At 46.2% G+C, this 26,485-nt stretch overlaps 1 protein-coding gene across 3 annotated transcripts in view; it reads left to right on the forward strand.

The window, feature by feature from the left end:
* Positions 1 to 26,485, forward strand: part of LMF1 (lipase maturation factor 1) — a 288,641-nt gene that overhangs the window by 99,354 nt on the left and 162,802 nt on the right. For 2 of the 3 annotated variants that reach the window (XM_059716871.1, XM_059716873.1), the window contains exon 5: positions 19,602 to 19,667. The exons of the other annotated variant lie outside the window; for it this stretch is intronic. In XM_059716871.1, the coding sequence (XP_059572854.1) occupies positions 19,602 to 19,667 (66 nt within the window). The remainder of the gene's footprint in view (positions 1 to 19,601; positions 19,668 to 26,485) is intronic. 3 annotated transcript variants of the gene reach the window in all.

Consider the following 26,485-nt stretch of genomic DNA (forward strand, 5'->3'; position numbering starts at 1 on the left):
CAATACACATGAAAAAGATAGGAATCAGGACCCTAAAATTAATCAGATTAAGAAAATAGTCAGGAGGCTTTTATATATTTTTTTGCCTTGTAGTTTTGGGAGTCTTCAGGATTCTCCTTTTCAAGCTTTTCTCTGCAGCATTAGAGCCTAGATGCTTCTTACTTCCACGAGGCTGTTGAGTTGCTCACCTGTTCTCATGATGCAAGGCTCTGGGGTTTCAAGGAAACTGCACGAAACTCGTGATCAAAGTGAGATGACAGCACTAGCAGAGATTGGAGACCCATTGTGGTCAGCATTAAAATTTGAGTTGGGGATGGTCCCTGTCTCAGACTGCTCGTAATCTAAGTGAACAAGGTATGGTGCAAGAGAGGAGGGGAATAGTGAGATGATTTTTTTCTGTGTCCATGGCCGAGCTAGGAATAGAAACCCTGATACCACTGGGACATCCTGATACCAGTGGGACACGCTGCTACCCTGTCCACTGGGACGTCCTGCCTCTCTCGAGCATCTCGCATGCTTTCCTGCGCTTGTATTTGGTAGCCGTGTTAATCTAAGACCAGAAGAAATGCAAAAACCTAGAACTCTTGGTTCAGAGATTATACTTTTTATTTTAGTAGTTGGTTTAATAAAAAGGTGTCATCCTTGAACCAAGAGTTCTAGGTGTTTCCTGTGCTTGTGTATTGTGTGTGTGGTTGATCCAATATTTTTCTAACATTTTATAGCTCTCCCTGCAACATAAAACAGCAAACCATCACCTGCAAATATCTCCAGGCTCTTTCCCCTGATGAATGATTCCTCTACTGTTTTCATCTGAGATTATACAGGACGGTTGCACTCGCTCACACCATAGCATCATTTATTATTTAATGTCATTGACTTGGCAAATGGTAAGGTGGATAGGTTATCAGCTAGGATACACAGCGGGTGCATCTACACGTGCATCTACACGTGCAGGTGTTAAAGCACATTAATGCTGTGTGTGGTCTGGCTTGGGACACAAGTTAGACGTGCCCAGCGTGTATTAAAGGAAGATGAGGTTTGCACAAGTGTTTACGAGGAGCAACAAATAACGTATAATGCTTTTTGACGTGTTGGTTTTTTGCTTGGAAAACCATGGGGAATGAGGAGTCCTAGTCCCAACTGGAGTGGTAGTTTCACTGTCCGTTCCCACGAAACCGTCTGTCTAGATAACCGAGATGCTGCTTTTTTGCATTTCTTTTCAGAGCATCCGATGAAGTGACGTTCATGTGATGCCTCTACCTCTGCCTCTAGTTAGTCTGCAAGGTGCAAATCTACCCTGCCTCCTGACTCAGACACTGTGGAGGTGCATTGGTACCCTCACTCTAGAGGTGCCCACATCTAGATATCTGGGCACTGCTCAGCCTGGTGCCAACCCAAGGACATCATGGGGAAATTTCCGTTGAATTCAGAGGGCTTTGGTCCAGAGTTAGGCTATACCGAGCGAAGGGCACAGAGCTCTGGCACCACTTTTAAGTCAAACTGTTTTCATTGGCGCATGGGGTTTGATGATGCCCGTTGCCTTGGCAACTAATCTCCAAATAAACTACCAAAAATCATATTTAGCATTGGAAAGGTGCTTATCTGCGCTGCTGCTGACAGCTTGTTAAAAGGAAACGATTTTTGAAGTCTGATTTGCATGTTGCCATTCATTCATCCCGCTCCGCAATTAGCCGGCGTTGCATTCAGCGTGCCCACGGAGAAGTCGCCTCGTTTTTGTTTCCAGCTGGTTTTACTTTCTAGCCCTGCTGCTGCCAAAGGTGGAGGAGTTGCTCTCGGGTTGCAAGCACCCTACGCTGCCATAGTGTTGAAATGCAAGTTATAAAGGAGCTTTAATGAGCCCGTCTTCCCTTTTACCTCTCGTGGTCCCGTCTACAAGGCCTTCCCCTCTCCACAAGCATAGACTTTGTGCTGTCTTCTCGGCTGCTTTCCCTGTTAACCGTATTTGCATAGGGTTTTAAAAAATGTGGAAGCAGCTTTTTTCCGCCCTCCGCCTCCAGCGTAACACACGGTGGGGAGAAACGGGGGATGTTTTGTGTCGCTTCCTTCGGCGGGTGACGAGAACGGTCAAAATTCACGAGACGCCGCAGTTTTCTTTTAACTTAAAATCGAGAACTTCGGTGGGGTTTTTTTTCTTTCTCTTCTGCCTCCCCCTCCATCCCTCCTCTTGTTAAGATGCATTTAAAACAATTTGGAAAAAAAAAAAAAAAGGGTCTTTCGGGTTGACTCCAACTATAACGACCACGCCGTGCCCCCCACCCACCTCTCTCTTTCCAAAGGAGATATCAATAGCATTTTACAGACATCACTTTGAGTCACCAGGCTTTCTTTCAGCCTGCCATGCCATTGGTCTGTCTGTGCCATTTTTTCAGAATTAATTTTGGGCTGAAAAAGTCTCAAAGACTGCTTTGTTCCTCTTTGACACTCGCTCTGGAAGAAGAAAAATCCGTGGAAAATCTGACATCTGCATTGTAGAGAAAAATCAATAGATAGGGAGGAATATAATTATCCCCCACTCCTGAAAGAATTTTTTAGATTTTTTTGTGTGTGTTTTGTTGGGTTTTTTTTAAACAGTGACTCATATCGGCTTAGAACATGAATGACATTTTAATTATTTAGGCTTTTTCATTTTGAATCACCAAAGTGCATGGGTCTGAAAGGGGTACAGTCAGCTGGAGTAATCTGCGCAAGATAAAAAGGAAGGATTTCATGTGCCAAAGTTCAGCCACTGTTTTTCCCCCCCCTTTTCTATTCGTTGAATCAAAGTGGTTCCATATCTCTGAATTGGAGGCAGACAAAACGAATGGCTGTATGCGCCTTCCCAATGCAGTCGCACAAATAGCTTCATAGTGTGATGGGCAATTGATGATGAAGCATTTTGTCTGGCACCAAGCAAATAAGGAAGCAATTTATCTTCTTTTGAAATCTTTGCCTTCTGGCACAAAAGTGTAAAATTGGTAAGGATTTACCAAAAACCGTGAATCTTTTAGTCATTCTTCCAGGAATAATTGTGCCTGTGCTCGATCTTGCATAAAGAAAGTCAGGTAAATACGGGGGTGTTGCAGACAGATGCTTGCTTTGGGCGCGCTCTGGATATGAGAAATGTGTTAGTGTCGTGGGGAATGAGCTTCCCTTCTTTGTATGTGCCGTGCTTAGCATCATTTGCCTCTGGAGTCTATTGGCATTGCTGTAACCCAAATCATTTGCAGTGGTGATAGTGGCCGTGCATGTTTATTATAGTGAACCAACAAAGATTGGGCTCCCATTTTACTAGCCACCAAAGAGCGGGGTCCCGTTTTACTAGGCTCTGCGCAGAGCCCGGATAGAAAGGTTATGATCTAAAAGAGGTAGGACTGAGAAAGGGTTGGGAGAGAGTGAGCAATGCAATAGCATGCATGCCGCATTAAATGCATCGGGGATACAGGTTTTTAGCCGGGTTGGTCTACAGGCAGAAAATATGCAGAACTCTTGGCAGAGGTGATATCTTTTTATTAGACCAACTAAGTAGTTACAAAAAAAAAAATTCTTAATAATAAAAAAAAAATAAAGATATATATCTCTATATAGATAGATAGATCTATCTATATATAGATATAATACATATAAAATATAAAAAAAAATATATATATATATAAAAAATTATATTTTTGCACCTATTTAGTTGAAAAGATATCACCTCTGCCAAAGGATCTGCACGTTAAATCTGACCCCAGTCTTTCCTGCCTAAGTGCAGGGGGCTGGGCCCAAGGGTCTACTAAGGTCCCTTCTAGCCCCTAACATCTATGAAAATGCATGGTTTTATTTTGGGGGTGAGGGGAATTTAGCTAGGATGCCTTCTCTCTGGTTTGAGAAGACTTTCTGAGTGGGGGTAGGGGTGGGAATTTGATGTGATCCCAGAAGCTGGAGGAAAAAATGAGGGCTGTTGCTTGAAAACGATGGCTGCCCCTTCTATAAATAGGTACATTTGATTGACCGGGTGTGTAATAGAGGCCGGGCAGGCATAGGAAAAGGAGAGTGAAGGGAAAGGGAATATTTAAGGCAAGGAGAAGGAAGGGCATGGGATGAGGGAGAAAAAGAGTCTAAGGGGGCTAGTTGGGAGTCAAGACATTGAGGGTGACCACTTGGCACCTCCAAGAAGGTCCACTTGGAGATGATGGATGCTCTCTCAATGCCTGTCGGTCCCCGCTTTGCTGTTGGCACTTCTTCCAAGCAAGTCTCTGTTTCAGAGGGTGCAAACTCTTGATATCTCACTCTCCTTTTGTGCAACAACATCAAGTTGTTCTTCCAGCAAAGTTTCACCCCTGACAGAAACCCTTTGCCGTATGCATGTGGAGGATGCCGTCAGCACGTGAAACAGGTGATTTCTTCCATTGCACTGATCTGAGAAGGGTTTGGTTTTATTGCAACTGGCCTCCTTATGGGGTATCGGGGCAGGGGGACATGAGCAGCTGCCACCTTGACAGTGCCTCAGTGTAGCATCTGTGATGCATGGGTTAGTTTACGGTTTAGGCATTGGAGAGCAAGCGGTATCTCCAGCCTTAGGTGTGATGCAGATGCTGTCAGCCTGGAAGAAGCTTGTAACCACTTGGAGGAAAGACAAAGTGGTCGATTTTAGGTCGTTCTGACTTTTAGTTCACTGGTTTAGAGTTCCCGGGCTCCATGTCCCTGGTCCTCCCTTCTCCATGGGAAGTCTGATATGGAGAGCCCACTCTTAGACCAGGGGCCTGACCCAAGGTGCTCGCCTATGGATCCAGCTAGGTAGGGCTCCTGCGGTGATCCCTTCAGGAGCTTGCGACCGGCCAATCTGCTTTATCGAAAGCATTGGTTGATCTTAGAAACAGCAAGGACATGCAACATCAGAGAGAGGATCTGAAGACAACAGGCTCCAGGCAGGGCTTTTTTACCTAAAACTTTACTGTCCCATAAAGAAGATAGGCCATCCAAGCCGCTTAAGACACCCCAGCGGGTATTTCTGTTTGATGCATTTCCCCCATAGCAGCTCCCCAATAATTGCACTGGAAAGTGCTGGTTTTTAACCTGACGCTTTGGCTGTGCTGGTCCAACGTCGGCTTAGTGAGCTGCACGAGAGATCGAGCCCCAGTTGGTCATTGATGCTTAAGGTTGCATTGCTGCATTGATGTTTAACGGCACTCGAGCGGGAAAGCGGGTCGTCTCAAGTCCTAGTTTTGCCTATTACTTCCCAGCAGCCTATTGGTTTTCCCCGAGTTAGCCAGACGGCCAGTATCCTACGGTATTTATAAGTCATTACAGAGCCGCGCCATGCTGGTCGCACCAAAACGTTACTGCTTTGTGCATGTTGGAGCGCATCACATCCTGATACACCCTTATAACGAAATAAGCCCCAAGGTCATGTCTCAACTTCTCGCTGAATGAAGATAACTGGAAAGCAGCAGTTAATTACTTTAAGACCATGGATAAAATAGTTGTGCTAAAAGTTACAGCACCCAGACAAATAATCCTTCATATTTGAACCATTGCCTGTGCTGTAGCTGTATCAAGAACCACCCCAGTATCACAAGCTTTCCTGCCTCCATCCAATGCTGAACCCCACACCAAACCTAATTTGATCACGGTCTCCCTTGAGTAAAGGTTGGAGGCTAATTCCTAGCAAGTGAAGGATCATCTTGGTGAATGCGCGTGGCTGGGAAACTGAGCTAATATCCTAAGCCCACATGGCTCTGGGTTTGCACATCTGGGTAACGGGGGAGTGATGTCTCTTCGAGGCTTAATTAACTGAAATATGTAAGCAAAGTGATATGTGAGTGGGAGACGCTGGAGAAGTGGAAATTATGATTGGGAAGCAACAGTATCCCCGTTCCAGTTACGTTAGCTGTTCTGCTTCTGCTGGCTGTGAGCTTCCCAGACACCGGCACTAATTTGGGTTGAAAGCAGCCCTGTGTCGAGACAGACGGGGATCAGTTCAGCCTTGTTGCGTCTTCTCTACCGCCCAGCCCCAAGGGCTTTGTGCGACGGCAGGATCTGTAGCTAGCCCCCCGGCACTGGGTGCTACCGCACGGGGTGGGGATTGCTGCGTGGGCGTTTTGCACGACTGCCGTTTCCTTTTCTGTTTGGAGAAGACTATTTGAGGTGGGAACTTTGATGCGATCCCAGAAACTGGAGGAATTAAGTTAGAAAACTATGGCTTCCCCTTCTGTAAATAGGTATATGTGATTGACTGCCTGTGTAATAAGAGGCCAGGCAGACAAAGCATTATTAGGAAAGAGAGCAGGTAAAGCTTCCCCCAGAAGGGGCGAGAAAGGGGTCTGGTTTATACGGGGAACACTGAAACTGGAGAGATTGCATTATAATGCCATCCAAGATACCCACCCTGGCGATCTGCACGCCCGTCTTGTTGGGGGCAAGTCTTGACACCCATCTTGCTGGGGGCAAGTCTTGACGCCCGTCTTGCTGGGGTCGTTTGATCCCAGCGGTCTTTCTTGCCCATGTGAACAGGGGCTGGACCCGATGATCTGTAAGGTCCCATCCAGCCCCCCAAAACTATGAAACTATAAACAGCCCGGGAGGATGTCAGCTCGGTACCATGAAAGAGCTCTGGCAGACTGTGAAAGTTGGGGCAGTAAATCAGAAAAGCCAGGGCTCTCTTCCGACTGGGTTTACGTGGCTGCTCATTGGCAGCTTTACCTATTTGAATGGGAGAGAATTGAGTGTTTTTCTTAGGCGAAGCTTATTTGGGGATGAGGTGGCAATGTTTTCATCCATGATGTTGGGCATAGAGAATCGCATGCGCCACAGTTGTTCAGTAGCCCACGGTGGGGTTCACCTCTGTGCTTACGCCCGTTCTCGAAATGCAAAAAAGCCAAGACGAGGCGTCATCGTTAGGAGACGAAGCCTTCAGTTCCACCCCTCGCGCCCCCATTTCGTTCTGCCTTAACAAGTCAGCGTTGCATTTCATGTGCCACTGTACGCTGCTGCTTTTGGTTTGGGATGGTTGCCATGATTTAATCAAACTCATGAAATGTGGAAATTGAAAGCGGTTGGTAAATTTACTGTCTATGGCTTGATCTCCACTGGAACCCCCTTGCTGGATACTTTTACAATGAGGGGGGGAAAAGGAGAGGTTATTTAATCAAGCAAAACTGGAAATGATTCATTTGGAGATGGTTGCAAGGCCTTTCTTTTTTTTCTACTACCCCCGTTGGCAAACTTTGTCCAAAAGATTTGACAGTCTGCTTGTGTTTGAGGTGAAGTGTGTTATTTATACAAGCTGGTCTTCACTTGAGTTAGTTACTGTTATACTTGTGGGAAGACAAATTAGTAATGCCTAAGAGCTGGTCGGTGACCCGTGCGGTAACCGCAGTGCGTTTGCTGCAACAGGCGAGCGAACAGATGAGTTTCGCTCTGGTGGGTTTTGCTTTGGGCCTGGCGGAGGAGACGGCAAGTGGCAAAAATAATGCGTATCGTTCCAGCGATGTTTTTACGTGCTTCTCTTTCGTCGAGTCGTAGACAAGGAGGGTTGAAGGGACCCCTCAGGAAGTCGCATCTAGTCCAACCTCCTGCTCAAAGCAGGACCCGCCCCAACTACATCGTCCCAGCCACTTCTTTCTTTAGAAGTAAAGGACAATTCAAGGCTTATTCGGGTGTCTCAGAATAGCTTCCAGGAGCATAAGATTGGAATCGGGCTTCATCCATCAAAATAAACTGTGTATCACTAGCCCTGTCCTAATCTACCATCTTCTCCGCTCTCTTTGTCTTTGTATCGCCCCTACAACTTGCACGTTTGCTCATCCCAAATCCTCCTGAAATGCCAGCTTGCACTTGTTCGCCTCTCCTTATTCAGCCCGTTGTCTTCAGAAGAGTTGCACACGTGGAAACGAGTGCAGAGTATTTGGTCCTGCAACTGGAAGTTAGCTGGCAAATCTGGCAATGACGCATAAAATGGCATGACATCCAGTTCCCTGTCCCATAGCCGCGTCAGCTGCACAGCCCAAAAGAAGATAGCCTAGTGGTGAAAATAAATTCTTGCTTTATTAAGGGGACGTGGCACGCATCCAGCAAGAAGGGTCAAGTTGGAAAACACCATTTTTTTTCCCCCTAGCAAGGTACACAAAAGAACATGGCAGGATAGCGATCTTCATGATTAAAAACACGCATTTGATTGAATGCTAGAAAACCGCCAGGCGTGCATGTGATTTTCCTTCCCCTGTGAAAAAAAATGCTGGTGAATTTAATGCATCTTAATTGGGAGGGGCTGAGAGCCCTGAAGGTTCACGTTTTCAAAGGGTAAGCAGGTGCTACTACTCCGTCTTCCCCCGTGTTCCTCAATTGTGCCCTAAAGCAACCCAACATAGTAGGGGAGAAGGTATTGAGATCATATTTCATTCTCCATGCTAATTCAATCCAGGGTTCAGGCTTTCTAGTTCTCATGCGGGCGGCAGCCTTGTGAGATTTCCAGGCATATGCAATGGCCGAGAGAGGGAGTCAGCTGTAAATTAATATGACAGAAAACCCTGCCTTTCTCCTTTTCCAGGCCAGGCTTTCCAAAGGGTTTATGTGTCCGTTCCGCCTGCCATGAGCTCAGCTGAAACGATCAAACCCCTGGTCCTTTGTAGCCACCATCTGATCGGTATGAATTTAATAATTCTGGTCGGAGCTGGATTCAAAGGAAGGCCACGGAGGTGAAAGGCCAATTGCTAGTTCACTTAGCCACCTGTTTCCTTCCCTTTAGCTTGTATTTAATTTGTATTGCCGAATACCTTTGCCTTCTGACATGCAAGGCTTTGAAAGTCCCTTCTCCCACTCCCGATGCAGAAATAGAGCCAGTTGCCTTCCTCCCCCCAACCCCAGTGCTCACTTTATGAGGATTTGGGGAATGAGACAGCTTTTTAATATCATCATTGGGGAAGGACTGTCAACTGCAAGGTTCTTTTACATTTAGTTTTGTTCAATTAAAACTGCAAAAGAGAGTCTGTAATTTTGTATTGTTTTTTTGCCCTCCGAGGTCTACCCTATCCCGTCCTTCTTTTGCCTTGTACGTCTTGAAATTCAGCAATGTTTGGACTCTCTCCTTGGTTGGCCAAAAAAAATTAGCCATACTATCATCATGTGAAAATGTGCGATGTCATTGGAGCCAATATCACACAATGGCGTGTCCATACTGCATTTTTTTTTTTACTTGTGGTTATTGAGATATTCTTTTTCAAAGATGCATTTCCCAACCGGATGAGCTGCGCTATTAAAAGGGCAATGCGTGCTTCCATAGGAATGATCTCATTGGACTCGTTTTAAAATGTAGCCATTAGAAAACTGGATATTGGTCTTATGGATGGCTTGGGTTGAGATGGGAAACTGGGTTTCCTGGCTTTTATGGACCATTATTTTGTCCTCTTCTGTTTTGCACAATCCTAGCAAATAGCAGGCTGGTCTGTGACCGTTGTTTCCAGGTGCTACCGCAGTACAAATGGGGAAAGAGTAGTCGGTGGCGTGCAGTGCATTTTATATATATATATATATATATATATATATATATATATATATATATATATAGGTAGGTGATGTCCCAAGCTGCCCTCACACTTTTTTAAATCTTATTTCAGGCACGCTTTGTATAATTGGGGATTTTGCAGCATACAACCCCACTTACCTCCCCAGTCTCCTCTCCACCCCACCTCCACACAACCAACCTCTCAAGTGTAATAAAAAACCATGAAGACTGTGTTGGACAGAGATGAATATGGGATATAACAGAGGCTTTCGCTTCTGCATGCCGGCATTTTATTATAGTCATAACAATGAGATTTGTCAGACAGCTTATGAAAAGTGGGCTGGCTTATTCTATTTAGATGTGGCATGGTCTTCCAAGGGAACTACGGTCGGTAAATGTTTTTTGTCATTGTTGTCACCTGGCAATGGGAACCAGCTCTTCAGTAAATGGGCCGGGGATTTTTAAGATGCTCGGAGTCAATAGTGGACAAACTTCCACTTGCTCCATGCAAAGGTGAGCGAGTGGCAAGGATGCCGCGTCCTTTGAGAGCGTTGCTAGCTCGTGCAGAGAAACGTGGAGCAATGGACTGAACAGTCAGTGGTGTGTCTAGGGTAGAAATCACCTTGCAATATGAAAGCACCGGTTTGCGGGGGGAGAGGAAGCAGAGCTAGCACTTCATCTGCCCAATTACCAACTTGGCACGTTCAGCAAGCACAGAGTACACTCTCAAAATCCTGGGATGTTTTAAAACTTATATCGGTTTATCTTTCATTTGCCTTTAGGGTGCATTTGTTTTGCTAAAGGTGTGTGAGACTTAAAAAATGAAAAGAAAGGGAGGGAAGGAGAGAGATTTTCCTGTAAGAGCCTGATTCCAGGAGGTGGGACTTGAAGGAGGGAACAAGCATCATGAATCTCATGAAAAATTAGGAAGCATTGGCTAAATTACCCCCCCAAAATTGCAGGAAAAATATTTAGGGAAAAAATCTGGGTATATAGAAATTTAAAACAGAATCTCAACAAAACCTGGTATATAGAAAAACAGAATCTCAACAAATGGATAGACTCGTTGCACGCTAATAAACCAGGCACAAGAAAAGGTGGTGTCATAGGGAGCCTGCTTGCTGGATTTCTACACTCTCTTACAATAAGGAAACATCCCTATTTTGTATTTACGTCATGGTTTTTGCTGAAAGTCGGTCATTCCCTTTGTACGTCCCCAGTGCAGCAAAACATCAGGCATGTACTTATGTCTGCTCCTATTCCAGAAGCACATAAGCACTCGCTTAAGGCTCCCTGATACTAATGAAACCTAAAGCACATGCTCGAAGTTGGTACGTACTTAAATGCTTTGCTGAATGAGGATGGACACTTGATTTAGAGGCGAATATTGTCCGCTGCTTCGTTCTCCCTTTGTATTTGGTAAATCAAACAGAAAAACCCCCATGAAGAACGAATATGACAATGACAAAGTTGACTGTCAGGCACTCGAGTTAGGAAGTGGCTAAAATTGAGATGAATTCCAGCTGGAAAAGCATTGCGTTGAAGTCTTACCTCTGCGTTTCTTTTCAGATGTTTAAGACGTGCTTTCTAAATCAGCATTAGTGTGCAGGCAGACTGTTTGCATATTTATGCACGCTTCCCACCAAAGGTTGTCCCGGAGGAATTTCTTTTTTTTCCCCTTTACGTTTCACTTTCCGTTTGCATCCAAAGTTTTCTCCGTTGAGCCCTGTATAATTTTCACTTCACTTACCCGAGATGGGAGGAGAACAGCTTCCAGCTCAGGTGCGGGCTGTGTAACGGGGTTCTTCCAGGGATTTCTTTTCCTTCTGGTTGCTTGCCCCCTCTCTGCACTTCCTGGAGGAGAGTGCTCGCGTTATGTCCATGATGCACCCAGCGGTTGCTGGTCTGAGATTTAGGGACAGGGGTTGGTTCCCATGCTTTGATGTGCATTATGGCAGTCTAATGCGCTGCAGCTGTGCAGGACTGGCCCGTTCAATATACACAGAGAAGTCTTGACAATGGATTGGGAATTGTTAGCAGATTGAAAGTAATCCAGCGAACGTGAAACTCCAGCAGATGTCAAGCTCGACATTTCCTCCCTCCTCCACACCGGCTAAAACGGTCAGTTAGACTCAAATTCTCTTCTTAATCCACTTCTTCTGTTGCTTCCCCCCCTTAAAATCACTGGCCAGAATTGCAGAATTTGATTTGGGCATTAACGTGCCATAAACATGCCCGTAAGCAGGTAGTTTAAGTTGGTTTTAGATCAGTCGACTGCTGCTAACGAAGGCCACGTATTTACAGATTTTCCTATTTGGTCATGTCTTTTGACTTCCCTGTCTTGGCATATCATTTTGGGAGTTGAGTTGGTGCCATGGTATGGTAGGACTCATGCCTGTGACTGCCAGGCAGCTATCCATATATTTAACTAAGAGTCCGTGCTTCCAGGTGGCACAGCGCAGGAAGGCATAGGCCAGGTAGGGGCACAAAGGTTGCCTTTGTACCTATCTTATTGCAGTCTCAGGTGGTTCATGGGTTGCTCTGCGGTAGGGGCTGGGAGTCCTGGTAGGACTTGGTGCCTCCATTGGCATATCTGCTCTGAGCTCATAGCTTCCTTTGCCAGATGAAGGGTGTTTGTGCCCAAAAGCTTGCTAAGAAGAGTTTTTCCAACTTTATGAGTTGGTCTAATAACTAGCCCCATCTTGTATTGCTTGCTTGAAACCACAGCTGCATGCAAAGAGGCTAGTAGGAGGGAGAGTCTGGTTTATCAGCACATCTCAAAGCATCAGACCTCCCATTGCAATGACAAGGAAGCCCCCTAGCAATCCAAATAGCCATCGGTAGTTGGTCCATAACGAACAGGAGGTAGAAAAGTTAGAGGAAGGTGGTGAGAGCTTGCATGCAGCAGGTCACTGCACAAGCCGGTATTGTCATTTTTTGTCTCCGTGTTATCCCTCCATGGGGTTGGCATGGGATGCCAGCGGCGTACCGTTCTGATGGACCGTGGGGGACTGCGTAGCATCTCCTGTCTTGCATTTTACCTGGACAAATCTAGCTGTAGCAGGTGAGCTTCATTACTGCAATTCCTCTGTGATGCTCTAATGAAATCCTTCCACCTCTAACGAACCCCTTCCAGGCCGGGGGGGAAAGCGTGACCTATAGTGGCGTGCACTATACCACTGCTTTCCCTCGGATCCATCAGAATAGCAGTCCAGTGTCACAACTTAAAACATTGCCAGATACTTATTAATACAGGGAGAGAGAATTGCATCCCCTGCCCTCAAACTTGTATTTTAACTCAGGTTTTTTGTTTTTTCTCTGGGTGGGAAGTTGTGCAGCCTGGAGCTGGTGGGGATGACGACAAGTATCGGGGTGCGTCGGGGCTCCCTTGATCCTCTGGGCTGGCGTGGTTCGTTCCGGGTGCGGGTTTGAGCGGTCCTTCTCCGGTACTCATGTCACTGCATCGGTGTCACAATGGCTTGTCATCCACTGTTAACTAGTTCATAGGTCATTTGATTTGCATCTTTCATTTATCTCTCTGAGCTATTTGAAGGCAAAAAAAAAAATGCTCCTCACATCCATAATAGAGGGCCCCTTTGTTCTGCTCCTTTGCATATAGATACCAACCCCTGGTATCAACATGGAAAAAGGCAGTCAGGTCCTGGCAGTTGCCACCTGAGCTCTCGGAGGCGTGTATGCAAAGGCATTAGCTGCATTTCCCCTTCATGGAGCTGGCCTCCAACACCCAAACCTGCTCTCTTCCTTCTCAAGACCCAGCCTTCGCTCCTGTAGCAGACCAGACTATCTCTAAAGCAGATATACCGAGACCTTGCTTCGTAAGCCATGCAAAACTTTCATTAGAAAAGCAGCACAAATCTCTCACGGTTTCTGTTTTTCTTAGAGCTAAATTTGTCGAGGGATCTAGGAATGAATATAGGGATTACCCTAATGAATCGAAAGCCCCGCTAACCTCTCTCTGTCGGTGACTGGCACTAGGTGCCTCGAAGGCCGCTGCTTCAGGCCTCAACATGAAGATTCATCTTCTTCCAAACCAGGTTGTTCTTGAAGTCCTTATAAAAGAGCGGTCTCTGGGGTGCTTGCTAAATTGGGTGGCTTGAGTGGCTGAATGCGCTGCTGGTTTTTTGCTATTGATTCAGTGATGCAATCCCAGGACAACCATTCACACACACTGCTGTGTGCCAGGATAAGCCTATTCTCTGCCAATACTTCTTATCCCATGAACCTTTTTAGAATTTATCCTGGGATAACAGACACAAAACACATCTACACGAGATGCTTAATGCTCAGTAGCCTAATAATACTGTGCAGTAGCATGCCGGGCAAAAACCGTGCTAATACACTACTCTGCAGTAGTATTAGGCTAATGCACAGTAAGCGTCACTGAAAACCCATGTGCCAGCACTACTGCACAGTAACTCTAGTTACTGCTCCTTTAGTTAGTACTTCATTAAGCAAGTACTAAATTAAACGTGCGGTAACTACTGTGCATTAATGAACTTGTAGATGCTCCCAGTGTTGTCTAAGTGATTGGATTTGTCCTGGGGGGAAAAAGGTTTCTCCTGGAGCAAATGTGATGTCTGTTTGTAGTGACCTACCTCTTTGCTTGTCAACATTTTATGCTTTATATTACCAAAAAAAAAAAAAAAAAAGACTGAATAGTGATTTGTTGTAGGGGAGATGCTGGTGTTAATAAATCTGCCTGCCTGCAGCATGCATGATCTAATGATCTCTGCTGAATAATGGGGCTTGATTGTGGTCTGTATGAGGTAGGAGAGAAGGTCATCAAGATAGGCTCTTAGTTATTGCTCTTGCATAGAGACTTTAATGCCATCTCTCTGCTTCTGTAACAGGGCTGTCAGCTTATAGTACATCCTGCTAGGTGGTATCAACACATCCCGTAATTTTAGAATAGGTTCCAGGGCAAGAGCCATCTGCAGATGATATTCAGGGAAATGAAGCTATATTGACTGCCAGAAAATTTGCTGGGTTTTCTTCAGGGCCCTTTAAGAGCTTCACAGAGAAAAGAGGGACAAACTCATGAATTTTTCTTCCACACTGTGGGGTTGTAAAAGCAATGACCCTGGCAAGCATCTTCAGCCATTGGCACCAGATGTTCTTCCCCCCCACATCTGCCTTTGGGGTGATAACTTTGAGAAGAAACTTTGAGGGGCAAGGAGTTTTGCGGGTGATATCTTTGATTGGGCCAACTGCATGGTTGGGAGGGGTATCGACAACTTTTCAGGTACCATGTCGCCTTCCTGTGTGGATTAGCTTCATATTTCGGTCATGGTTTCTTTGTTTTTTGGATGTTCCTGAGAAAACACAATCCTAGACCCTGGTATTTGGTTGGGTGGCCATCCTGAGTGTGTTCCTATACACTTTGTTTCCTGTGTCGATTTGTGAATTCGAGTCTGCCTTGAGCAGAATAAGGCTCTTGTTCGAACATGTATTTCTTGGAAAGAGAAGTTCTGATCGAAGCTGGCAAAACCCTCTGATTTTATGAAGGATATATATATTTTTTATTCATTTCTGCAGCTGACTCCCTGTCGAGCAAAGTCTGGTGCCGCAGACTGACACCGTTGGCCTTCCTGTACCGTTTGTACCTCCTGTTGGCCTATTTGAGATCTATGTGCCATGCATGTCTCTTGCTGCCGTACGGTAGTGTTTTCAGTGTAGAAGGGCCGGCGCCCTGACTTAGCACACGTCTTTGAGACATTTATAGATTTGCAAGACCAACGGGACTAGCCTGACCCAAGCTATAGACCTTCCATGTGTTCTTTTCCCTTCCAAGTCCAATAGCCGTGTCTGAATTTAAAGCCTATTTTATTTTGGGAAAAATTTCCTATCTCGACTGAGATATTTGCAATGAGGGGAGAATCCACCAAAACCTCCGGTGACTTGTCCTCACTTTTGAATCAACCTCAGCTTTAAAAGACGGCACCTCAAACTCTCGCTAGAAATATTGTGATTGAGTTTCCAGCAGTTGGATCTTGCCATGCCTCTGTCCAGTGGATTGAAGAGCCCTGGTTATCAAATACCTGCTCTCCATTTAGCCGCTTCCAGATTGCAATCAAATCGCCCATTAACCTTCCCTCCGAGAGCTCAGTACATCGAGTGCTGAAGTGTTTTACCATTAGACGCGTTTCCCAAATGTCTAATCTTTCTCATGACTGTTCCCTGAACCCTCTCCAATTTTTAGACATTCCTTCTTGGAACGGGGGAAGCCAGAGCTCGCCATCGCATTGCAGGTGCGGAGGTAACCGAATCCCCTTGTTCCTCGTTGCCGTTCCCCTGTTTATACATCCAGAGAATGTGTTTGCTCTCTTGGCTAGAATGAGACGGGGGGCTCGTGTTCACCGATTATTTCCGCCTCCCCTCCGCTTCCCCCCGACGTCTTTTTTCTTCCAAGACGCTGCTTTCCAGGATAGAGTTCCCCATCCTGGCATGTTGGCCTTTATTCCTTGTTCCTGCAGCTTCCCTATCCTGAATTGCACATACTTTGCTCGCACCCAGCTCACCAAGAAACCCAAATTGTTGCATCTCTCTAGCATATCCCCTTTGTTATTTCTCCCTCCCACCCGCTTTGTGTTATCTGAAGATTTTGCTGCCTTCCAGGTCCCTGATAAAAGCATTAGCTAGTGCCAGGGGTGTAGGTTGTAGCCGTGTTGGTCTAAGGACATAGGCAGTCTTTGGGTAAATGTAATATCTTTTATTAGCCCGGCTCAAATAGTCGGAAAAACTTTTAGCTAATGCCAGGCATAGTAGGGACCTTGATGGAAATGGATCTGCTCACTGCTGATTCTTCATTTACTGCTGGGTTTTGTGACGTCACGGCTAGTTTTTAATCCATTTAAAGCATGCTCTGTTGATGCTGTTGCTGGTTTTTTTTTAATTGCTCTGGTTTCTTAATCAAAATGTTGTGTGCTCCTTACAGAAGTCTTAACCCTGCTACTTCAACGCTGTTCCCTTCACCAGCCAAACACGCCACGTCATAAAGATATCTGATATGTTTGTCAAGACCTATTTTCCACAAGCCCATTCTGACTGCCTTAATTATATTACTTTCTTCTAGTCCTTTATTAAACGCATCCTGGATCAGGCTCCATAGAGCCGAGATGTCCTTGGCTTCTTTCCTGATAAGCTCTCACTACTTCCCATCAAGGGCATATATTTCCCATGGTTGGTAGTTCATCAGAAGAGCTGTTAAGTTTTTTTAGTATCGGGGTGTAGGTTGTAGTCGGGTTGGTCTAAGGGAATAGGCAGACAAGGTTTTTTGGGTAAATCTGGTATCTTTTATTAAGCCAACTCCAATAGTTGGAAAACTTCTTAGCAAGTTTTTGGGCACGAACACACTTCATCCTTCTGTCATCTCCTTGGTTGGCTGCAGGGTCCAGCCCCTTGAGGAAGGCTTTCCAAGAACTGTTTAGCTGGTCGATCTCCCATCTTTGTAACCATATTGTGTTGGGGTTTTATACTTGGTTCTTCGTAGGCTTTCCATAATTCCCTCTGACATCTTCCCTACGCCCCTGTGAAATAAAGACACCTCTACCTGAATTTCAGTCGGTGATAAGGAATAGTGACAGGCTAGATCCTAAAGTGGTAGAAATCAGTACAGCTGCATCACCTTCAACTACTAATTCATGCCAATTGAGGAGCTGGCCTCTTATAACTTGTGCTTTGAGTCCCTGAAAGATTTTTTTTTTTTTAAGGTTATCGGTTCTACCAGTAATTACCGTCAGGATTTCCCAATGCCTTCCTGCACTGCATTTCTGCTTTTCTTTTTCTTCCTTCCTTACCTCGTTGCTGATGCACCCGGTTGCAAAGCACCCTGGGCCGTGCACCCGTGCCGAATCAGGGTGTGCATACAGCACCTGCTACCTGAGACGTGAGATGTACCTGGGAAGAACGAGGCCTGACCCTTCACCTGCAGCTCCCCGATCTGGTTTTAGGTCTCTTCTGCTCCTCTGCTTTTCATTTTCTTGCTTGCCAGCCTGCAAGTCTGAAGTTGGGCCCTGAAAATGAGTAGCTGTTGTTTGGAAATCCCAGGCTTCGATCTTTTGTATTGCAAGGGTAATAAAGTCTTCAGGATGCTGTCCCAGGGCACAAGCCAAAGCAATGGTATAATTAAGGTAATATAGGGAGGTAGGCAGATCTCCCCTAATTGTATGCAGACGATAGAGCTTGGCTCAGCCTTTTGACTAGTGAAGCTTTCCTCAATTTGGGATATTGTGATCCTAATCAGAGACCTTTAACCGCACATCAAAGCAGATGCTCCGAACCTGCATACCTTGGGGCTGGCATGGCCTGATTGCACGGCCTCCTGTTAGCAGGCTCATCTCTGACCAGGTGTCTTTGCTGCTGTGGACGACTGATTCCTTTTTTTTTCAGTCTTCATCACTGAGGGAAAGAAATTTAATCCTAATATTACTGCCGGCCATGGAGCGGAGCCGCTGGTTTGGAAATTTTGCTCTGTTGTTGCTCTGTGATATCAATGCAGGGCAACCTCTGCTACCTGCTTATTTTGCTGCCGATCTCTAACCCAAGGTAAAGCAGACCTGTCATTAGTGTAGCCATCTGTGTTTAAATCTATCAGCTTCCTTCCCCTTGTCCTCTTTTGTTTCCCTAATTACACTGATTGCATCAAAATGTCCATCGCAGGTCCTCTACTGAGTTCCCGAAGCGGAGCATCCTGTCCTCTTGCTCTGTTTTAATATTAAATCTTAATATGAGAAGCCCAGGGGGTCCGAACTGTTGAGAGACAGGGGTGTGTGACAGATCCTGAGCTCCCAAGTCTGAGTGCATTTGAGTTCGAAGCAATCGGGACTCGTGGTAGAGGTGATATCTTTTATTAGATCAACTCAATTTTTGCAAAAAAGTAAAATCTTTGAAGGTCACTTTTCAGTTCATCCAGGGCTGCGCGTGTTTGGATGTCAGACCCTTTCCGCTGCTTTCAGGGCTTGCTTTGCTTCTCTTTCTACGTCATGCCCCTGCAGCAGGGGCGTCCAGGGGGAGATGTGGGGCTCAGCACCCCGTGAATGGAGGCTGCCAGTCATCACAGACTGGCTCGACCTGGTGCCCAGGTCTGGCCGCGGGGTCCCTGGGTCTGGCTTCTCCGTTCTAGGTACCTCTTGCCATCATCCTTTGCTCATGGTATTTGTATTGCATGAGTATCCGGCCACCCTAATTGGGGTTCGGGGCCCTGTTTTGCTACGGCTGTGCATCGGCAATAACCCGGTGACCCCATCTGAAAGGGCTCCCAAGCAAAGCAATCGAATTACCAGATGGAGATTAAATAGCATTGTTTGGCAACCTGGCTTTTCCTCTCTTTCTCATCCCCAAGGCTGACGTGGGCTGAGGAGGGGGAAATACAAATGCACGCTTTTCTTTTTATAACTACTGATAAGGCAGCCTTGTCTCTCATCTTGGCAATGCGCCCCGGCTCTTTCCCTCCTACCCAGCACCGCTGCCTTGACCTCGCAGGTCCCTCCTAGCCTTGTACAGTGTTGAGTATTTGTTGCTGCTAGAAACGCCACGCGCAGGATTAGCAACTCCGTTTGGGCCCAGATAACGAGGACTCGTGTTTCCCTGATGCGCCACGTGCCGCTCCATTATCATACTGTCCCCTGTCACCCTTGTACCAATGTGTCGTGTGCCCCAATGATTTAAGCTCAACAGGAATCAGGACTCGTGGTAGAGGTGATGATATCTTTTATTAGGTCAGCTAGATTTTTGCAAAAAAAAATTCTTTTTAAAGAATTTTTTTTTAAATCTAGTTGGTCTAATAAAAGATATCATCACCTCCACCACGAGTCCTTTTGCCTGTAGACCAACAACCCGGATGCCTTAAGATCAACAGGAAATAGGAAGGACCTGTAGCTTGAAAACTTCCTTTCCAAAGTCCCCAAAGGATGACAAATGAAACATGGGCCCAGAAGTACCGTGGCCCCTAAAAAATAGTATTTGTTCCACCCCGTGCTGCTTTGCACCAATAACATATGGTTCACACTCTGTGGTTTCACCACGGTGTTTCTCATGCTGAGATGCTAATTTGGAGCATAAAGGAAATGAAATAATTGTTGGGTTTTTTTGTTTCTTGCAGGGGTTAATTAAAATCCGAGGCGACCGCTGCTGGAGGGACTTGACCTGCATGTATTATCATTACGAGGTAAGTGGTTTCTTGTCTGCTTTACTTTGCAGGTAAATCTCTTTTCCCTATGTCTCAACTTCTAGTCGGTCGCAGTTTTTTCTGGGGATCTCTCTTGAATGCAATCAGTAACCATGTGTGAGCTCTAAGAGGCAGCTTTGTTCCCCCCACAAACCCATGAAACCCGTTCTTCCCGCTCTGGTTTGAATCAGGAGTCACACCATGAGACCCAGTGGAGTTCCCCACCGCATAAAAGTACCTCCAGTGGAGACCCGGCCGTTAACGTGCAATCCAACCCCGTCTTTTCTGTTGGATTTCTGTAGGTATTTTGGGTTGTTTCCCTCCGAAACATTTTTAGCTTTATGCGACTGAATGAAGTTTTTCACAAGCCTGTCTAATGAGCGCACAAAGGTTTATTATGCTTGGAAGGACTGATTTAATGAGCCAGTTTCCTGCCCATGAAATTTGGAGGAACCAGTTGCAGTCGTATCGTATCGTTAACGTTGGCGCTCAGAAGCAGCGCCAGATGGATGGGCTTTGCAACCGTTGGACCGTCGTGTTCATTTTGGGTAGATGGAATAGCTGCTCGCTTTTTTTCCTTTCTTTTTCTGCCTCCCAAGCGGGGTGCTTTTATATAGTCCAGGCTCGATGCTTTAAAAAATGACCGGTCATTTGTAATTGTCTCCATTTTTTCTGTAGTCAGGTCCAAGCCTCCTGAAGGGAAATGATTTTTCAGCAAACAGGTGCTCAACACTTCCTAGGACTGAGGCCTCTTTCCGGAGCATCAGGTCGATACCCCAAAACTGAGGCTCTCCAAGTTGCTAGTGGCTTTTGAAAACATCTTGGCTCATGTTTTGGTTTCCTCCCTTGCTTGAGGTTTGCACTGAAGTCAGTAGGAGCTCGTTCGAATCAGGACTGTGTAACGGTCTTGGGATCTGGCCTTAAGAGCTGTCGTACGGGTGAGAGGAAATATAGGAAATTCCTCCACCGCGTTGTTAAATGGATTTAGTTTCTTCTTCCAAAATGTGGGCATACTTGAGCAAAAACGGGGCACACACACAAGTGCTATGAATGATGCTGAGCTTGAACCATTTGGATCTCATTATTTACCTCTATGTTGTTCTCTTTGCCTGCTGAAATCCATCCTAGCGATTTTTTTTCTTTCCACCACAATTCGTAATTGGGCTTCAGGCATTTATCACCAAAAGAGCAGAAACACCCTGCAGTCGTATGGCCATAATCTGGGTTTGCAGCTGATCGCAACTCAGGATTCGGAGGAGGAAGATGCCAGTAAAATGGTCGGATAAATCTGGTTTCTTGGGTACATAATCAAGTTAACTTGGTGAAAGGGGCTGTACCCAAGCCCAAAGTGCTGTCCACACCAATCGTATTTGAGAACAAGGCCCTAATTTCCAGAACACAAGAAATGAGAGAAACATGACCAGCTGCTAACAACATTTCCTTTTACCATTTTTAGGCTAGTCAAAACAGGCTAAATTCTGTGAAATAAATTTGCAGGGTGCTAGGTTGGAAACCAAATTATGACTTTTTGGTTATTAACCTATGTTTGGTATGTATATATTTATTTTAAATATTGAAAGGAGATCTTGCATATCGGTAACAAGCATCTAGGCTGGCATAGCATAGTGTCATTTCTATTATTCTTCTGTTGCCATTAATTAATTGAGTTCTTTGGGGTCGACATAATGCATGAGGGCATCTAAAAGCTGGCCATGGCAGACTGTCCCCAGCTGTCTTCTGCTTTGGGAGGGTAACAAAAGCATAACTTGATTATGTACCCAAGGAACCAACGTTATACACCTGGGACTATTCAGACAAAATCCAACTCAACCCAAGGTCACTGGGCTTCCATCACCGTCTCCCTCGAGTGACCCAAACCTTCAACAATCAGCCTGAGTAGTCTTAAAAAAAAATTGGAAATCAAAACCAGAATCAGCTTTGAAGCCCAGAAAGTTAATGAAGACCAGTTCTGTTGTGTCCATGATCACCAGCCCGCAGAAGTAAGTAATCAGGAAGAGGGGCATAAAGCAGATCACATTATCAATTATTTAAATCCACTACAGATAAAAGAAAGAGGTCAAATTGAAACTCTCGGAGATGAAGGACCAAAATACACCTGCTGATTTTGAACCCTCCCCCCCCGGCACGCTGTTCTCGTGGCGTTTCGGATAGAAATCTTTGACAAAATTGCCACCGGGTAGCCAGCGCTAATTGGAAAGGAGCATTCAACTTGCTTGTTTTTTCCCAGTGTTCGGTCTTTTGGACGAGACGTGAAAGCAACCACCTGCCCGTTTGGGGGTTATTAAAGTCCTGGCGCATAGAGCAGTTCCACCTCCGGTAACGTTTCTATTTGGTTGGTTCATCGCAGGCAGCTTGACAGAGGGGCTGTAGCCCAGAAAAAAGTATTCTTGGCATAATTCTGGCTTATATGCCCACTTGAAATAAAAACCCATTGCCCCCAACCCTGAAACTCTTGTCTTCTCCCTGGTTATTCTAAAGCCAGACCTTTCCATATCTACCTTTATACCGCCAGGTTGTACCACTATTGATTTGCACCAGTGGAAAGAGTATCTCCATCCCTTTAGCAACTTAGTTCATGCCTATTTACCAGCTGCCATTCCTGTCCTGCTGCAGAGAGAAGGTGGCCTGGAGAAATTCAGTACAGAAGGGTGAATCGGCATCAAATGAAATGGTGAGAGGAAAAGAAATGGAGAAAAGACCATAGATGCAGAGGACTTTGCAAGGCAGGGAAGATACAGGACGGAGGAGGTTCCTCGTCATGAAAATACTTGTCATGAAAATGATAAAACTGGGTCTTGGCCCAACTTGCAGGTGGACCGGAGCCAAGTTGAGCCTGCGCTGATGTCTGTTGGCCACCCCGGCTCTCGTCTTCCAGCCCTGCGTCCAATCCAAAATCTACATGTACTCACTTGCCAAGAGAATTAATAAAAACACATGGCCCCTGTCTCGTCCATGCCGAGCCTACGCTGTACTATTTATTTGTAGTAGAGCTAGCAGCTACGCTTGTGGAAAATAACATTTCCACTTTGTTGGAAATCATGTATAAAATGTTTTTATGGCTTGGGTAATTAAACAGAGCGTATTTCCCCCCCGCTTCCCTCCCTTTCTTTATAATGCCGGGGGCCTTAATCCAAGCCTTTATGGAGAGCCATTCCCCAGTTTCAGTTTGGACGGCTTCAGACCCTCTATTTATGCTGTTCTGAGGAGGAAATGGCCCGGCATACCGTTCACACTGAAATGGTGTTTTCCAGCCTGTGCTGCTCGCTAGATGATGGATGCTCCTTTTTTCTTGAACAAGTAGGTGCACTCATGTAGCTGGAGGAGCGGAAGCAAAAAGACACTGGTGTTCACATAAATGCAGGATATGTCTGATATTTTCCCTTCTGCTTTTACATGCTTAACAGCCACTCAGCCAACCAGAAACCTGGAGATGGCGAGCAGAGAGTCCATAAATTAATCATAGCTCAAAATGCGTCACAAGTTCTCTTCTCACCTTGGCCAGTCAGTTTGAGCAAGCTTCCTAACCTCTTTCTGCCTTAGTGTCTCCACTTGTGAAAATGGCAATGCTTATGTCTGTTGGGGAAGTCATGAGTTTTAATGACATGCTTATACTTTGGAAGGGACTTGGTATATACCTATGCTCCTGCTTTGCACACACAAGCGAGCGTGTACACCTTGCCAGTGAGGTGCACCTATGTGTTGAGTATTTGGATGCAGTAGGCAGACGTGTGTAAATGTGCATGCATAATGGTGAGTTATGTCATAGAAAATTCAGGTTGGAAGGGACTTCAGGAGGTCACATCTAGTCCAAACCCCTGCTCCAAGCAGGACCAGCCCCAGCTACATCATCCCAGCCTATGTCATCTGACCTGCCAATTGCTACTGCTTGGTATTATTTATTAGCACAGCAGGAACTGCTGGGGTCAGATTAATAGTGCATTGTGCTTCTTCTAGTCCTTTGACCACTTGTTAAATTGGTGGCCTTTTTGCTATATTTGTTGAAAACTGTTACTTGCCATTCATTTGCGTGAAGACTGCCCGTTTTTAGTAAATGTGAAGGTGGTGGTAGTCGTTATCGTTGTAGTCATTGCCTATCTACTATACGTATGCAGTCACTTCTAGAATAGAGCCAGTTAATGCTTATGCTGGAGCTATGGCTTTGCTCCCCCTTGGTTTTAATGGGCGCAGAAGCTGGTTCCCAGAGCTGGGTGAGGCAGAGTCCGTGCCCTGCAGCATTCGCGTTTTGGAGCAGAGGCTGGTCCACTCCACCTGGCTTTTGAGATTCCCCTGCAATGGGGAATCTCTGCTGAGCTTCTTGCTAATTCAGCTGGTTTCTGTGCCATTTTCCTTGCAATCTCTGGGTGGAAATGGCAGGGTTTGGTTGCGAGAGCATTGCTGAGCTGGAGATTGTTCCCGAGGCACTCTGGGTTTGTGGATGTTTGCCATTTGGAGCAGATAAGAGTAGCCTTCTGGACTGCTGTAACGTGCATCAGGATTGAGGGCCCAGCAGAGGTCCTGTCTGACTCCAAGGGGCTGCTTTCTGGTCCATGCTTCACCACATTGAGAACAGCAGAGGCTCTGGCCCATCATTTGCTGATTCTGCCTTGCCGCTCAGTTGGCATAAACGCAACGGCTGTATGTCCTCCAAGAAGGGAAGTCCCAATGAAGGGCCGATAGCTGGAACAGCCGTCCGCGGCTGCAGATGTCCGAACGACACTCTCATTTCGTGGAGCACCTTGCAGCCATATGTGTTGGCATGTGAACGGTTTGGCTGGCACAGGAGTGGAAAGACGCATATGCAAAGTCAAACCCAGTCCAAGCAGAGCCCGTGTTCCTCGTTTCCAGCATCGGTATCAGCCGTGGAGGTGATCAGATAATCTGAGCCTTAGCGATTTTTCTGTGCTTGCATCTTTTCTCATGCCAGGGGGCTGGTCCTTTCCCTGGGGTACATTCCCCAGGGATGCGTTTTCATAGCAATTGTTCATGGACTGTTGCTGAAGCATACACGGGGAGGATCGTGATAAAACAAAGCCCTTAGCTGGTCGGAGCTGCTTTGGAAGCAGCCAGAGCAGGAATGGCTGTGCTGAGGGAAGAAGAGGGAACAGAGAGAGGGTAAAAGTTGGACAGAGTCCAGCGGAGGGCAACAAAAGTGGTTCGGGGGCTGGAGGACATGACTTGTGAGGAGAGGCTGAGGGAAATGGGCTGATTTAGTCTGCAGAAGAGAAGACCGAGGAGGATTGAATAGCAGCCTTCACCTCCCTGCCGGGGGCTGCAAAGAGGATGGAGCTGGGCTGGTCTCAGTGGGGCCAGATGACAGGACAAGGAGCAATGGGCTCAAGCTGCAGCAAGGGAAGTTGAGGTTGGATATTAGGGAAAACTTTCTCCCTAGGAGGGTGGTGAAGCACTGGTGGAGTCTCCATCCTTGGAGGTTTTGAAGACCTGGCTCAGCAAGACCTTGCTTGGGATGATGCAGTTGGGGCTGGTCTTGCTTGGAGCAGGGGGTTGGACTAGGTGTGACCTCCCGAGGTCCCTTCCACCACTCATTTTCTATGATTGTCTGTATTTCTATGACAATGGGGCCACCTTTACCCCAGCTTCCTTTTGAATCTGGAGCCATGTAAGAAAGAGTGAGGTCCATAGGGCCCAGGCAGCACCCTTCCCTCCCTGCCCCATGTGACCTGAAGCGGGGTATTCAAGCAGGAGCCAGCCAGAGACTCCCCTGGGTTTGGGTGACAGCCGAAGAGAGACCTTTGGCTATTCCAGATGTGCAAGAAAGGCTCTTACTGTCTCTGTCAGGGGTTGCTGTTTGCTCTGACCCCCTCCCATCCCAGAACTGGCAAAGCAAGGCTGCAGGTCAAGACGTGCAGTATTTTGTCGTTGACCCGAAATAAGGCTTGTGGAAATGAAGTTCCTTTGTCAGCTTGCCATATCTTCCTGTGTAAAAGATGAGTAAGATAACTGAGGGTGGGTGACACAGGGCACCAGCCATGGGCACCAATGTAGAAGAGGGCACAAGAATGACAGATGCTGCCTGGTTCCCCCCCAGATGTGCCTGCCTCCATTAATATTTTGCCTCTCCATCCATCCTGCAATCTCAGGCTTTTCCCTACATGTCTGCATGAAGCCTCATGATGCCTTGCAGATTAGACAGGGTAGCGCGTGCAGGCTGGTGTGGACGGGAGGAGCAGAAAGGTGAAGAAACTCCTAGCTCGCGTGTGGGGCTAGGTTGGGAACAGGCTTCTGGGTCTCTGCTCCTTCATCCAGAAGAGCATTTTTTAACCCTGGGGTGGTGCTGTGCTTAGGATCGTGCTGAGATACAAAGCCTAGATTGATGATTGCTCAATAGCAAATGCAAGAGCCCTTTGATTTTAAGAATTTAAGAAAAAAAAAAGCATGGACATTGCCATACTAGCCTTTTTGGGGGTGGGGAGAGAAGCAGTTGGGTCCTGTTTAGGCCATCTGAGTTTGTCAGGCTGGCGGCAAAAGCCTTGTTGTTCTTTGTGTGAGAGCGGCACAAAATTAGGGGGTCACTTCTTGCAATTTCTATTAGTTGTTGCTAATTATTCTTCAACCATTTTCCTCAATAAGGCCTGTCAGTCAGTCCTCCGGCCTTTCGCACACCGCAGATCTCCACTTCATCCAGAAAGCCCTCTAGAGCACAATGTCTTTTGTACTTAATTATGGGCTCGCTGACTGATAGCTGTGCTGATAAAGCATGAGAAGGAAGTTTGCTGATTAGTTCCCATTTGTTTCTTTAACCACCCTTCTGATTTCTTCCCCTTCTTCCTCCTCCCTGG

This window comes from Alligator mississippiensis, chromosome 13 (genome assembly GCF_030867095.1).
Source record: "Alligator mississippiensis isolate rAllMis1 chromosome 13, rAllMis1, whole genome shotgun sequence".
Lineage (NCBI taxonomy): Eukaryota > Metazoa > Chordata > Crocodylia > Alligatoridae > Alligator > Alligator mississippiensis.